General features: G+C 39.8%; 1 protein-coding gene across 1 annotated transcript in view; it reads right to left on the reverse strand.

Moving 5' to 3' along the window:
- LOC109974059 (unconventional myosin-VIIb-like) overlaps window positions 1-12,983 on the reverse strand; it is a 21,230-nt gene extending 8,247 nt beyond the window's left edge. The window contains exons 1-28 of the mRNA XM_020624066.1: window positions 12,972-12,983; window positions 12,611-12,712; window positions 12,363-12,515; window positions 11,345-11,413; window positions 11,103-11,218; window positions 10,858-10,985; window positions 10,563-10,705; window positions 10,110-10,223; window positions 9,430-9,583; window positions 8,747-8,823; window positions 8,535-8,654; window positions 8,078-8,220; window positions 7,785-7,995; window positions 7,538-7,673; window positions 7,282-7,448; window positions 6,846-6,986; window positions 5,498-5,656; window positions 5,218-5,310; window positions 4,803-4,897; window positions 4,470-4,545; window positions 4,266-4,367; window positions 3,411-3,527; window positions 3,056-3,268; window positions 2,683-2,925; window positions 2,420-2,572; window positions 2,038-2,312; window positions 1,618-1,744; window positions 81-288 (exon numbers count right to left, since the gene is read on the reverse strand). Of these exons, the coding sequence (XP_020479722.1) occupies window positions 81-288; window positions 1,618-1,744; window positions 2,038-2,312; window positions 2,420-2,572; window positions 2,683-2,925; window positions 3,056-3,268; window positions 3,411-3,527; window positions 4,266-4,367; window positions 4,470-4,545; window positions 4,803-4,897; window positions 5,218-5,310; window positions 5,498-5,656; window positions 6,846-6,986; window positions 7,282-7,448; window positions 7,538-7,673; window positions 7,785-7,995; window positions 8,078-8,220; window positions 8,535-8,654; window positions 8,747-8,823; window positions 9,430-9,583; window positions 10,110-10,223; window positions 10,563-10,705; window positions 10,858-10,985; window positions 11,103-11,218; window positions 11,345-11,413; window positions 12,363-12,515; window positions 12,611-12,712; window positions 12,972-12,983 (3,847 nt within the window). The remainder of the gene's footprint in view (window positions 1-80; window positions 289-1,617; window positions 1,745-2,037; window positions 2,313-2,419; window positions 2,573-2,682; window positions 2,926-3,055; window positions 3,269-3,410; window positions 3,528-4,265; window positions 4,368-4,469; window positions 4,546-4,802; window positions 4,898-5,217; window positions 5,311-5,497; window positions 5,657-6,845; window positions 6,987-7,281; window positions 7,449-7,537; window positions 7,674-7,784; window positions 7,996-8,077; window positions 8,221-8,534; window positions 8,655-8,746; window positions 8,824-9,429; window positions 9,584-10,109; window positions 10,224-10,562; window positions 10,706-10,857; window positions 10,986-11,102; window positions 11,219-11,344; window positions 11,414-12,362; window positions 12,516-12,610; window positions 12,713-12,971) is intronic.
- Between the last annotated feature and the right edge of the window lie 626 nt (window positions 12,984-13,609).

The raw sequence follows: 13,609 nt of genomic DNA on the forward strand, positions 1-13,609 counted from the left end.
AAAAAACACCCAAACATTTGTAATTTCAGAGTTTATTTCTTGATTCATAATGATCAAAGACAGTCAGTTTTCAATCACAAATCTGGCCAATAAATAAATAAATACTGTCATGAAGTTGCAGACAAACACCATAACAGCAAAACAAAAACTGGAGTCCAATGTTTTTACCTGTAGCTCTATCCAACAAGGCAATTCTTTTCTTTGTCCATTGGCTATTACACGGCGCAGCTTCTCGGTACAATATGCTCCGTAACCATCTGGCCCTCTGCGGACAAAATTCTCCAAACACTGTGGAACAGAGTAGAACAGATTTGGGCAACATAATGATGTGTGACCAATTCTGATGAAACAGGGAAAAGCCCAGTTTCATTCAGGAGAGATGGCAGTTACCAAAAAGCAAAACATTAGTGTGGACGTCTGTGAATGCAGTAATACTGGGAATTATAACAAAATACAGCTTATATTTACAGTGTAAGTGTCACCAGATCCTTGGGGTGTTCCTTTAAACACAAATTCAGTGGATTCAGAAAGTATGCAGAGCGCTTCATTGTAAATGGATAAAATTTCCATTTTTACACTCAACAACCCATAATAACAAAGTGAAAACATATTCTTTGGAAATGTATCAAAAATTAAAAACAGAAAACTCTAATTTCCATAAGTATTCAGACCCTTAATGCAGTACTTTGTAGAAGCCCATTTGGCAGCTGTAACAGCTTCAGTCTGCACCAACTTTGCTTTGGGCAGTTTGTCTCGTGCTTCCTGGCGGACCCTGTCAAGCTCCATCAGACTGGATGGGAAATGTGAACTGCCATCTCTGCGGATGTTTTGTGGGGTCTAAGTCTGGACTTTGTCTGGGCTACACAAGGATGAATAGAGAGGTTTTATCACAGATGTCTGCCCACAGCTCCTCAGACTTCGTGGCTTGGTCTTTTTTCCTGACATACAGGTGTGTGCCTTTCTAAACTAAAACAAAACAATTCAGTTTGCTTCAGGTGAACTCAAGTCATATTCTAGATAATTGTCAAGGAGAATTAAAGCAAAGCAGGATACATCTGACCACAGTCTGGAGTCCCACAGCAAAGGTCCGAATAAACCTACAGATGACGGAGTTCAGCTTTTGATTTTCAATAATTTTATAAAAGTTTTAAAAACATGTTTTCACTTTGCCATTATGGGCTACTGAGTGTAGACTGGTAAAAGTGGTACTTTTATCCATTCAAATTTACACCTACAACAAAAAATTGTGCAAAAACTGAAGGGGTCTGAATACTTTCTGAAGCAAATGTAAATTTTAACTTAGAAAAGTTTTAGTTTTTACCATGTTTTTGATCCCATCTAATTTTACCACAGTACTTGGATCATATCCGTACACTGGGTGGGCATGAACTAATAGATGAAGTAACACTGTTTATTATCAAACACTGTTCATCATCCCTTGGCAATTATTTCTGATAACAGTAACTGCTGACAGAGCTTCATGGACATTTTGCTATTAGCAGAGGACTACCGCAGGAAACTGGCACTGTTCTCCAAGCAGCCAACAGGCAGACACGGACAAGTCTGATGTCTATAGTTTAATGACAAACTGCATTACTGAATGTGCTGCAGACTGACCTTCATGAAGAGGTCGGTTGGGGGGAAGATCCCAAGACAAATGGAGAGAAGGGTCCAGCCCTGCATACGGCTGCTCCTGTTCCTGTTGTTCACCAGCTGTTTGCAGATCTGACAGTAAATCTCATCCCTGCACAGGTTGCGTTAAACAAAACAGTTACAATATGAAAATAAACTGAGCAATGAATGCAAAAACATTTAAGAGACATAAAGGGTGCATGAAATGTGGTTGAATGTATTTTAAAATGAAAATGACAAATACTGGAATGATATAATAAATATGTTTTAAAGCTGCTTTCAAAATACAAGTGTGGGCAAGTCTCTTTTCTTCTGTGACATTTCCATCTCCACTGTATGTGTACATAGTAGCTGTGCATCTATATTTGTTTTCCACTGTCACGTGAAGAACTGTCCCATGTTTACCGTATGTCCTGTCTTGACAGAGCATAGCCAGTGATAATGTGCAGTTTTTCCAGGGATGACATCGGCCGATCCAGCATTGGACCTTCTCCTATCATGATGTCCCCATCTTCTGTCACATTCTCTGGCTGGTTGAAATGAAAACAACAAGAATCCTCATCAGCTGTACACATTATGCAACACAGAAATAATAATTGAATGACATAAGTGCTGACCTCCTCAGGAATAGCAGAGGCTCTTCTGTTGCCACCAAGTTTTTTCTTGTTCTTCCTCATTTTCTGCTCAGAAAAGACATGATAATTCAAAGTATGAGTAACAACTGATGTTTTTCCTCTATTCTTCTCAGTACACAAGATTGGAAATTGAGCTTTTTGAAAAAGTTTACCTCGTCCAGTCCCACCAGGTGGCTCAGCCTCCTGCCCTGCCTTTGAGGTAGATGACGTGAGCTGTTGCTGGACACTTCAGACACTGCCACAGATTTTGGTTCTGGTATGTCCCCCATAAACCGCAAAATAATCCACCATACAGTCAGACAGGCCTGGAGGAGTGGGAAGAGAAAGTAAGCATAAAAGAAGATGTTTGGAGTGGACAGTAAAAAAAACCAAACAAAAAAAACAAGTCATGTCTCTTTTTTCTCTGTCCACTCACCAGTGCATCACCCTCATCATCATGGGGCAGAAGAGAATGCTGGAGTCTCTGGGTGATGTGCGTGTGGGTAGCGTTGCCCTGGAAGTGAAGGGTGCTGAACTTGTAGAATGAAAACTCATCGCCGTCATCATCAAACTCGTCATCTTCCTCTTCCAGCGACAAGCTAGAAGTTGCTGATGCCAAGGCTGGAGCGATGATTTCCGAGTCCAGCTCTGAGGTATCAACTGAGGTGCTCTGTATCTTCTTGACAGTCAGTTTAAAGAATTTAAATCAGAGATGAAGTCAGTAAAGTAATAATTTTAGATAAAATGTAAGATGTATAAATGTCAACATGGTTAGCACATTAAACAACAGAATTAGTACCGAAGCTAACCTCAAAGTCGTCTGATTCAGATGTTTTTTGTTCCACTACTTCTAGAAAAGGTGCAGGCTCGAGATTGCACGAGTTCGTCTCTGAATCCTGTTCAGTGATTGGCTCAGGTTCCTCATCAGCTTGCTGTGCGTGGGCAATAACTTCTTCTAGTCGTTGCTGAAGCTCAAAAGCTATTTGGTCATGGTTCTGTTCCTCCAGGCATAAAGCTAAGGCCTGAGATGGGGTTTGGAGGAGAGAGGAGAGAGACAGAGGAGCTGAAACAGTGGTCGTATTCAAGATACAACACCCCACACCTATTCCGTGACATTTATTATAATACAGTGTTATTTCCAGGGTTAAGACTTTCAGCACTTACATCATTTCTCCTTTTTACAGCTGCCCTTCTGGCCAGAAGTCCTTTAGTGCAAGCCTGCAACAGCACGATTGCCTCTCTCTTTTGCTTGCTTTCCTTTCTTGCCCAGTAGCCTCGTACCTATGGTTTAATGAGCTCATTATTAATGTTTTTGTGATGTAAACTGACCTAATACAGAGTAGTTTTTGCTTCTCTATAGCAGACTAGGTGTGCAATTTAAAATACATTTTAAATATATTAAAAAACTACTAACATTGACTTCAATCTCAAAACTGCCAAAAAAATTGCATTAAGTTAAAAATGCAGTCAAAACACATCAACAACATATGGAAAGAATTTTAAAAAATGTAAAACTTATTTAAATTTTAGAACTTATAATATAAAACATCAATTATCTAAAAAAAATTCCCAGTGTACTGTCATTCAATATATTTAAACGTTTACAATATACTAATGTATCTCATATTAATAAATTATGCTAAATTAATTTGACACACTATATGTTATTAAACATATGTTCACAATACAGTGTCTATATTAACATTTAACCTGGGATATTCAAAAATTAACAAAGACATTGTTAGAGAAGGTTAGAGAAGCGAGCTTGTAGCTGGAAACCCCTGACCAGCATTATTAAATCTGGGTGGAACAGGTGACAAACACTACTGTGGTGCTCTTGAGCAAGGCCCTTAAACGCAACTGCTCCAGTGGAGCTGCTCAGTGGCCATAGGTCACTGGGGGTGAATGTGTACAGTAACTGTCCCTGAAAAGAGAGGTGGCCTCTCAGTGGACCTACCCTGAATAAATAAAGGTTAAAAAAAAGGATTACAAGTTAAACGCCATGTGTACGGTACATGCCTGCGTCTGTATGGTGAGTGCTGCTGCCCGCTGTCTTTGGTAATGTGACTGGAGCTTCCGACCACGGACCTTTGACACCAGCCGTTCACAGCCATGCTTGAGCTAGTCAGAGAGGAAACAAAGGACTAGGTGACTGGACCTGAGATTAGTCTCTTATAAGTCACGTCAGATACAAACTCTGAGTTCTAGAAAAGGTTATCAAACCTTTTTATATGCTCTGAAAGCTCTCCAGTGCTGCTGCAACACCACGGCTGCCCTTCGCTTCTTCAGAAAAGACTTTCTAGAAAAAAGGCAAAGCAAAGTCTTTAAGAAATAAATAGATTAAAACCAGAGATCAAACACTGTACATACACCATTTCTTTGTCTTTTTCACAGTATTTGATCTTGCCAATAAATTAAAAGTACCTGTAGGTGCAGTATAATAATACCCATACCTTTTATTGCAGGTTCAGATAAGGTTATGTACACATGACAACATTCAATTCTCAGTTCATGTCATCTATCTCATTTCCTCTTTACTCTTCTTTGAAACTGCACCTGTCTTTGTATCCCAGCATTACCCTCTGGATCACCACCGCCACCCGGCTGAGCTCTTGTTCCCTCGCTTGTTCCAGGACTGCATCGTGGGCATCCTGAAATTATTATAAAAATATAAAAAATTACTATTTATCCAGTAAATCCTTGCAGTAAGATTCCATAACATTCCAAGCTTGTCATCCAAGTCTAAACTAAACTAAATCTGGCAACTGCAGCAAACAGCACAAACCATAAGAGAGAGACCGTAATGTCAGCAGTGGGCGCTACATGTTGGTCTACTTAATAATACTCATACTGCAGTACCAGTTACTGCTGTTTACTGTTAATCTGAAGGGATGTTCTGCTGCATTCACCACATCTTCTATCTTGAGAAAAGCTCTGGTATCACATGGTGTGAATAATCATTTGTCTGCACCTTCAGGAAAATCTTGGTCCTGCCTAGTTTCCACTCGTCCTCTCCTTTAATCACTGTCTTGCAGATGGCTTCACAACAGGCAGCAGCTGTCTCCTGGAGAGACAGCAAGCTATTTATCTCAGTGCTGAAGAAAGTCTTCTCCAGGGGAGAAACCAGAGAAAGTCATTCCTCCACCTGACCATCATAATGTTATTTACTGTAGAAGTATCAGGTTCCACAAATATAACAGTGATTTTATGAAAATAACAGTCAAGAATATTCAGACTACATCATGACTAACAGTTCTGGGGTCACAGACGGTCGTCTTCAGGAGCACCCTGTAACGCCTCAGGAATTCCACAAAGGTGTGACGAATTGGGTATCCAAGTTTACGGATGCGGATGGTGTCCATCATGCCAGAGTATCTCAGCTGACGCATACACAGCTCTCGGTCAAACACCTAGAGGGGATTGGATTAAGGTTATTGTGGCCTGAGTAGATTTTTATCCACATCCTTCACAACAACAGCTAAATGACTATAAGTCCACTGTTTTGTTAGCATCATTGTTACTGTTATTTGCAGGCAGCGGTATGCAAACATGCTTATGTTTAGCAGATGTTTACAGTCTTAGCTTGGCCTGTTATGATGCTAACATTTAGCGCCACAAGTTACAGCTAAAACTAAGGGGAATGTCACTGGTTTTGCTGGTTTTTGGTTATAAAACCTGATGATGAAAAGTTAAAGGATCCTTCACCCTGAAGGAACATGAATGTTTATATCAATTTAATGTCAATCCATCCAGTATTGTCATGATACTTCAATTACAACTGCAAATATCAACCTCATGGTGGCTCTAGAAGAAAGTCAGAAGATCATGAAGTCATTAGGATTCATCCCCTAGGAACCATGAATATCTGTACCAAAATTTCTGCCAATCCATCAAGTAGATGTTGAGATATTTCACAGAATAAATAAAATATTTGACCTGATGAAGGCATCATAAGAAAAGGGGATCAACAAAATAATAGTAGAAGAATTTATCCTCTAAGGATCATGAATATCTGAATGAAAAATTCATGACAATCCACCCAGTAGCTGTTGAAATATTTCAATGTGGACCAACCAAGCAACATCACCATCGATAGAGCCAACATGTAAAAAAAAAAACAATAATCACAAAAGTGAAATTATACTAAATTAAAACAGTGATTAAAGTTTCTCAGTCTCTACCCCACCACTGTACTTTACACTGTGTCTTATATTTCCCAGGAAATGTGCTCATTTGCTTTATAGCACAGCATCTGGAGAGGTAGTTGTTTATCCAGTTTAAAGGTCATCGGTACTGGGTGAGAGACAGATTGGAAAGATTCACTTTGTCATTATCAGTTAAAACAAAGGGAAACGAAACAGATGCAGACAGAGAAGAAAACTCAGAGTCGAATCTTCATCAGTTCTTTCAGGAAACAACAGGAATTAGGAGTAATGTCTTCATTTTGGTTAACACCTGCACAAACACTGCTACAATGTTTGCGTCAGATAGAGTTTACCTACCTACAGTATGTTTCACCTCTTATCTCATTTGTTTATTGTATGCTCAGTGATAGTTAGTGACTCAGCAAACATTTTGTGTTATACTGCAGTCACTCACTTCAGACTGCTTGTCGTTGTTGGGTTTGAAGCAGCGGATGAAGAAAGGCTGGCAGACGGACAGAGCCTTCATGAGGGAGTCCAGAGACTGACGGAACTGACCGCTCAGCGTTGGCACTTGTTTACGGTTGTTGGTCTGTGCCTGCACACGTGACAGAGAGGAAATTAAAATCATGTGGCAACTCATATTGATGAGGTATCACATCAAATAATGTTCTGCTGTATTGTTTTCAATGCATTACATGACCCAGATGACTTACACATTGTTAGTTTCAGATTTAATTTAGATTTTACATAACATCCAAACGTTTTTTTGATTTGGGGTTGTAGGAATCTAGAAATGTATTTTGAAAATATTCTTTTCATAAATAAGTGAAATGTGATGAGCGTAGCAGTATGAATGTCAGTGACATGCTGATGAAGCTAAAGTTTCATACCCGTAGAGAGCTCTTAGGTGTTATCATGACCCTCTTGTTGTTTGCCATCTTCACTGGATTGTTTGAAAGCTCATTTTCAAATATCTGACGAAGCAGTTTGTTAGTGGACATGTCAACAGTCTTGATTATGTCAAAACTCACTGCATCTCGGTTCTTTTCCAGGAAACCTTACCGAAAAAAAAAAAAAAAGGAACATGACTGTCTTCATGTAGAACATTTAAGCTTCAGTCGGACTAATTTCACTGCATTTGTGTACCTTTGGAGTTGTAGTAAACCACGCCTGCAAAGTGGCAAATCCCAAAGTCTGTGTCATGTTCACTTCTTGAGGCCAGGTAGTTCTTGTTTCCACTGTGTTGCTGGTTCATCTTGTTCAGCAAAGTCACATCCGAGCCCTGTGACCAACCAAACAATACTTTGAATTCAAAACAAGTAAAAAACATTTCACTTTCTTCAAAGTGTTTACAATAAAATGATTGAGGACAAGCACTGAAGTACAGCTCTACCTTTGGAAAGTGGCTCTCCTCATCAATCAGTGCCAGCAGGTTACAGGTTTTCCCAGCCAGAAGGTCCAGGATGTTCTGGTTGTCACTAAATTTGATGTTATTCCATACAATGTCCTCTTTCAGGTACTCCTCCTGCTCCAGCTTGAAGATGTGTCGCACAAAGAACTGTTGCAGCTTCTCATTGGCAAAATTAATGCACAGCTGCTCAAAACTGTAAAACGACACAATGATATTCATTTGAAGTAGCTGCAGAGTTGTGATATGTTGAAGAGTGTGTGGCAAAATGTCACCACCTGTTTGTGTGGAAATTCTCAAAGCCGAAGATGTCAAGCAAGCCGATGGACAGATAGCTGGATTTAGGGGTGTTGGTCAACTTCTTATAGATGACACTGTTGATTTTCCCAACGATCCATATGAACAGCTTATCATAGATTGCCTGAGAGATCAGCTGCATGTTAGAACGCTCTAAGAACAAGTAATCAGTCAAACAAAACTGCAATATCAGTTTTTATGTTTGAAAACTCTGGTTGCACTTTTCTCTTTTAGATGTGTGTAACCACATGAATGTTGCTAAGTGCAAGTATTCAATTATTCTCTCTACATTTAAAGGTTAAATGTTGAATTGAGACACTTCCTTATATAATACAGTATGCAACACTTACAAGGTAATGTTTCTTTTCATCCAAGTTCAGGATCCAGTTAGAAAATACAAGCCATATTGTTTTACCATCACTGGCTCAGCTTCATTACCTTGACAAAGGCGTCTCTACAGTCAGAGGCCTGCTCGGGGCTCAGGGGTTTAGTAATCCTCTCTTTGTTGGTCATAAACGAACGGTGGGTCAAACTCTTCGCCAGGGAAGACTTCTGGACCTGCAGGAAACACACAGCGGTGAAACAGGTTCAGGTTTATTCAATCTCCTTTTCATAACTTGGTGTAAAAACAGAGTCAAGAATGTGCCCACCTTTAGTAGCAATGCTGCCATGCTGAAATGTTCTGACTTGCTGACATCACTGGTCTCCAAGTTGTTTTGTGTGGTGGCTGATGGGAATGTAAGAGAAAATATAACTACGCAAGAATAGTAACTCATTGTGTTGTTGTCAGTTATAGTTAGTTAGAAATTATGTATGTGTGTAAAATACAACACACTACTTTCAGTCAATTTATCCAACAGTATATGAGAAACAGGATCTCACTGCAGTAGTTGGTTGAATTGGGTGTAAAGATGTAATCTTTGACTATTTTGTACAGGACTGCAACTAAATATTCTTTTACAATGTATTATTTTCTTGATGAATCGACTGTTTATTCTGTAAGATTCTGAAAATAGTTTAAAATACTATCACTATTATGCATAGCCTAAAGGAGTTACACCCACCCCCATCACCATACACGTCATTTACTGGCTTAACTTCAGGTCCCAACAGCACTGTCACACCTTTACAATACTTGTTTTCTCCAAAGCCCAAATTACTTAAAATAAGTTCAAATTATTAAAATAATTAAAAGGAAAAGCAACAATATTCCTTCTACCCCTGGTTATACCAATTATGTTTTGCGGTGTTTGCTTGCTTCCAGTGGCATAGATTAGAGTACAGATATACTGTAGCACTGTTGCACAAGCAATACAGATGTTTGTATACTCACCCTCGAAGGAGACGTTTCCCAGGTGTAATATGGCGGCCAGCAGCTGGAGGATTTCCTCACACTGGCTGTCTGAGAAGGTCAGGATTTTCATGGCAGAACGAATACGGCCGTAGTCTTTGACATCATCCCTGCCCTCACACAAGATGCAGTCACCCTAAAAACAAGAGAAGACTTAGATTATTTACAGTGGGCAGACAATATGCAACATTTAGAATAATGTGAAAAAGGATTAAAACTTTATTATAAACACAGTGACTGGGGGTCCATAGAAGAAAATAAAGAAATACATTAAGTACTAAATACAATAAATAAAAAAATCTGATAAAAGACAGGTGAGAAAAAAAATTATGCAAAAATATAAAATTAAAAGAAACAGAGAAGGGGTAAACTCATTCATCTGGCAATTGTGTTGGAACTCCAATGTTTTCTCAGTTTAGATGCCATCCATACTGAACTCAATTAACTAGTTATAACTAAAATAACATGTTTATTTTGACACATTTACTGCAATTTTTCCTAACATAAGAGGTTTCAAGGCGCCACAGCTACAGCATTTAATTATTTATTCAAGAAACAAAATTATAACTAAAGCAAGAAGTTAACTGACCTAGCATGTACAGTAGCCAGTGTTGTGCTGCGTGATTTATTGTGTAATTTAAGTCTGTAAATGGCTCCTGTACCTTAGTGAGGAATCTATACTCCTTTGCATCTCGGAGGCTCAGAGTTTTCTTCTCCTGTGATGTTATTCCTGCCAGCATGCAGTAAAATATGTGGTAGTTTCTCTCCTGCAGTGCCTGAAGGTGTGGAGGAAACAAGAACTGTTGTTACATAAAGATAAACTTCAGGTGATGGAAAGGTGCCACTTTGGATGTAAACAAACACAGACAAATGAATGTCTCACATGGCCTCAGTATTTGTACTAACCATTATGGTGACTGATAGAGGGCAACCTGAAGGGTCTATTTTCTCCACAGGTCACAGAGACCTTTTCCCAGTTAAAACTCTAACAGTATGTTTGTATAAACAGTCCTGGCTGGAACTGATAATTCATTGTGCTTTTATAGTTTTACAGTACAGCCCCGCCCTCTGGTCAGATAAGAGAAACCAGATTTGTGTGGACAGAGCTGCCTCACCTGATGACACACGCGAGACTTTTCCAGAAGATACTGTTCCACACGAGCACCTTCAATCACCCCGTGCTTATTGAAGAAGATCTCCAAGTATTTCCCAAAGCGACTGGAGTTGTCATTGCGGATTGTTTTAGCATTTCCAAAAGCTGAATGAGACAGAACAGGGATGCTTTTTAAATCTAGGGTCCAGAGACAATTTATTCCCGTTATCTGATGTAGGCTTGAGAAATGAACACGTCTCTGCATGTTTAAATAGTCAGCTGAAGTACAGCTGTGTACAGCTGGGTTGTCCAAATACCTTCCAGTATTGGGTTTGACTCCAGGAGCTGCTGTTCAATCTGTTGCTCAGAGAGCTCCCCGCTGACTGCTGCCAAGTACTGCAGGATCAGCTTCGTGCTCTCTGTTTTCCCTGCTCCGGACTCCCCGCTGAGAGAAGGAGAGAATACATGGCAAGCAGTGACACAGCATTTATTCTCTTCAGCAGTGACTACACACACATTTAACAGACCACCATGACTTTTTCAGCCAGTTACTCATCCCAACCTGATGATGCAGCACTGGTTATTGTGATGACGCCTCATGTTAAAGTAGCAGGATTCAGCGATGGCAAAGATGTGCGGCGGGAGTTCCCCAAGTTTTCGACCTTGGTACAACTTCACCTGAAGGACAACAGGATACACACAAAACACTTCACTACAAAGCTTTAGTAAAGATATGCCTGCTTAAGGTTGGAGGAATAATGATTATGAATGTTGATACAAGCTGTCAATTGTACACAGTCTCACCTGGTCAGATGAATACATTGGAAAATCCTGGTATGGGTTCACTGCCACCAGCACTGAGCCTGTGTAGGTCTACAGTAGGAGACAAATGTTTGGGTAAGAATGTCTGCTTAAGTTTCCATCTTATGTCATTCAACCCAGTGTTAGGTTGTTTTTTTTAAATGATACTGTTTGTAAAACACCACAAACATTTTCCTTCTTACTCCTGGTGACAGCAAGCCATTCGGCTAACTTCATTTCTATTTCACCAGGTTTTAAATGATCAGCCTCTGAGATTTTGTGCTCCTGAACCACCCTGATACCATGGAGGTAATGCATATTTGTTAGTTGTGCACAAAGCAGTGAAAGAAGACCAATGCAGCAACACGCTGATCTGGGAACAGTGTTTTGGTTGAGGATAATTTCTGACCACATTGCACAAAAATATACCCTAAGACAAGGTCCATTTATTATTGCTTTATTTAGAGCTTTCTTCTTCATCTCACAGGCTCACTCAGCTGAGAAAGTTGAAATTTGTAAGTGATTTGTAATAAACCACAGACCAGTTTTATAGAACTATATTCTGCTGAAGTAAAAGATAGAAATGATGTTCCACAGTAAGGTTTGTGAATAACCCTGAGGGAGAGAGAAGCTGTTGCTAGAAAGACACTTGGCTATTGTGAAAACTTCAAATGTCAGTTTTCAATATTTCCCACAAATGTAATTTAATTGACCTCCAATGTATTGACGTGGAGGTGGGAAAGCTCAGTTATCTAAAAATCTCATATAAAACCCAAACAATCTGCAAGGCTTTATTGATTCCATTTGGTGTAAGAGGGGGAACTAGGGGTTTACGTTTAGCAGTAGTTTGCCAAAATGTCACTGGTTGTCCGTGCAAACAATGCTTCGATCAAGCGGCCCTGCTTCATCATTTTGCTCAAGATCCTGCCACTTTTGACATGAAATATCACAGAAAAACTGCATTGGCAAACATTTTTCACGCTCAGACGAATATGGTTTGTGCATTACACATGCGCCTTACATAGATGAGTCCTTGTTTGTGTCTGAGCAGCAGGTTTCGCAGGAGTCCGGCCTCATTCATGTCCCCCAGTTTGATCATGTCCTCCACACCCTCCACTGACGTAGGGTGCATGATCCTGAGAGAGGCTTCCTGCTCCTTAGACAGACTCTGCTCCTGGAAGAGGTCCAAGTAGGAAATAAAACTACAAGTTTAAATTTGACCAACACATTATAACTCTGCTGTATAACTATCCAGGAAAGGGTGTTTACCTTCCCATCATCGTCCACCAGTAACCTCTGACCAGATGGTGTCACTTTGACCCTGGCTCCAATGGGTACCCCGATGTCTGAGTCTACCCACACCCACTCCCCCTGAAAACACAGATATAATTATTAAATCCACTACCATAGTTTACTCATTGTCCTTCAGAATACAGGCTTTATGAATGTATTACCTTTATCAGTTTACAGTATGTCCTTGAATGAATAACAGGAGAAAGCTGCCTCTCTGTCCATGAATGAATGATTTACAGTATATATGCCGTAATGCTTTCTGGTAAGGAATATTCTTATATATAAAATCCATGTTCACATCTCCAGTCAGTACTGAAGGACTTTTTTTCAGGCTTACCTTTCGCAACATCACCAATTTGCAATGTTCCTTCTCCCTAAACAAAGAAATCCATATGATGAGTTGTAATTCCCAAAAACTGGCAAGTGAATGGCTCCATCACGTCATGTTCAGGTACATTATCAGGTTATCAGCGATGGAAACAACTTAAACTGAAGGTTTTCTACAGTTCAGTAAATCTAACAAAGCCCACTGCTGTGCTCAGTGCTGCTAGCTAAGGTGTACATGGATGACAGAATAACAAAGCATTTACTGTAACAATCATTTACAAAACAATCAAGAGGTCTACTTAAAAATCCTCTGACCAGTGATTTTCATTGAAGCCCCACTCTTTGAGCCTGAGATAGAGCTGCCGTTTGCCTCGAGTCTTCTTGAATCTGTCCCAGTATAAGGAGGGAGAAGGTTATGCTCTGACTGGCAAACTGATTTTATGGCACTTGGACTTTGAACCAGCTCTGATAGAAAGAGAGAGGAACAGAAACTGATCATATCTACTGTATGTGGTCATCAACATAAAAGTGTCTTCCTGGCCACGTTCATCGCATTGAGGCGTTTCAGGAAGCATTTGCAACTAAAAATGAACTCTTGCAGTATTAGTTATAACTTTAACTCATTTGCTGTATATAGTGGAGATGTTT

The sequence above is a fragment of the Monopterus albus genome, unplaced genomic scaffold (genome assembly GCF_001952655.1).
Source record: "Monopterus albus unplaced genomic scaffold, M_albus_1.0 scaffold319.1, whole genome shotgun sequence".
Taxonomy (NCBI): domain Eukaryota; kingdom Metazoa; phylum Chordata; class Actinopteri; order Synbranchiformes; family Synbranchidae; genus Monopterus; species Monopterus albus.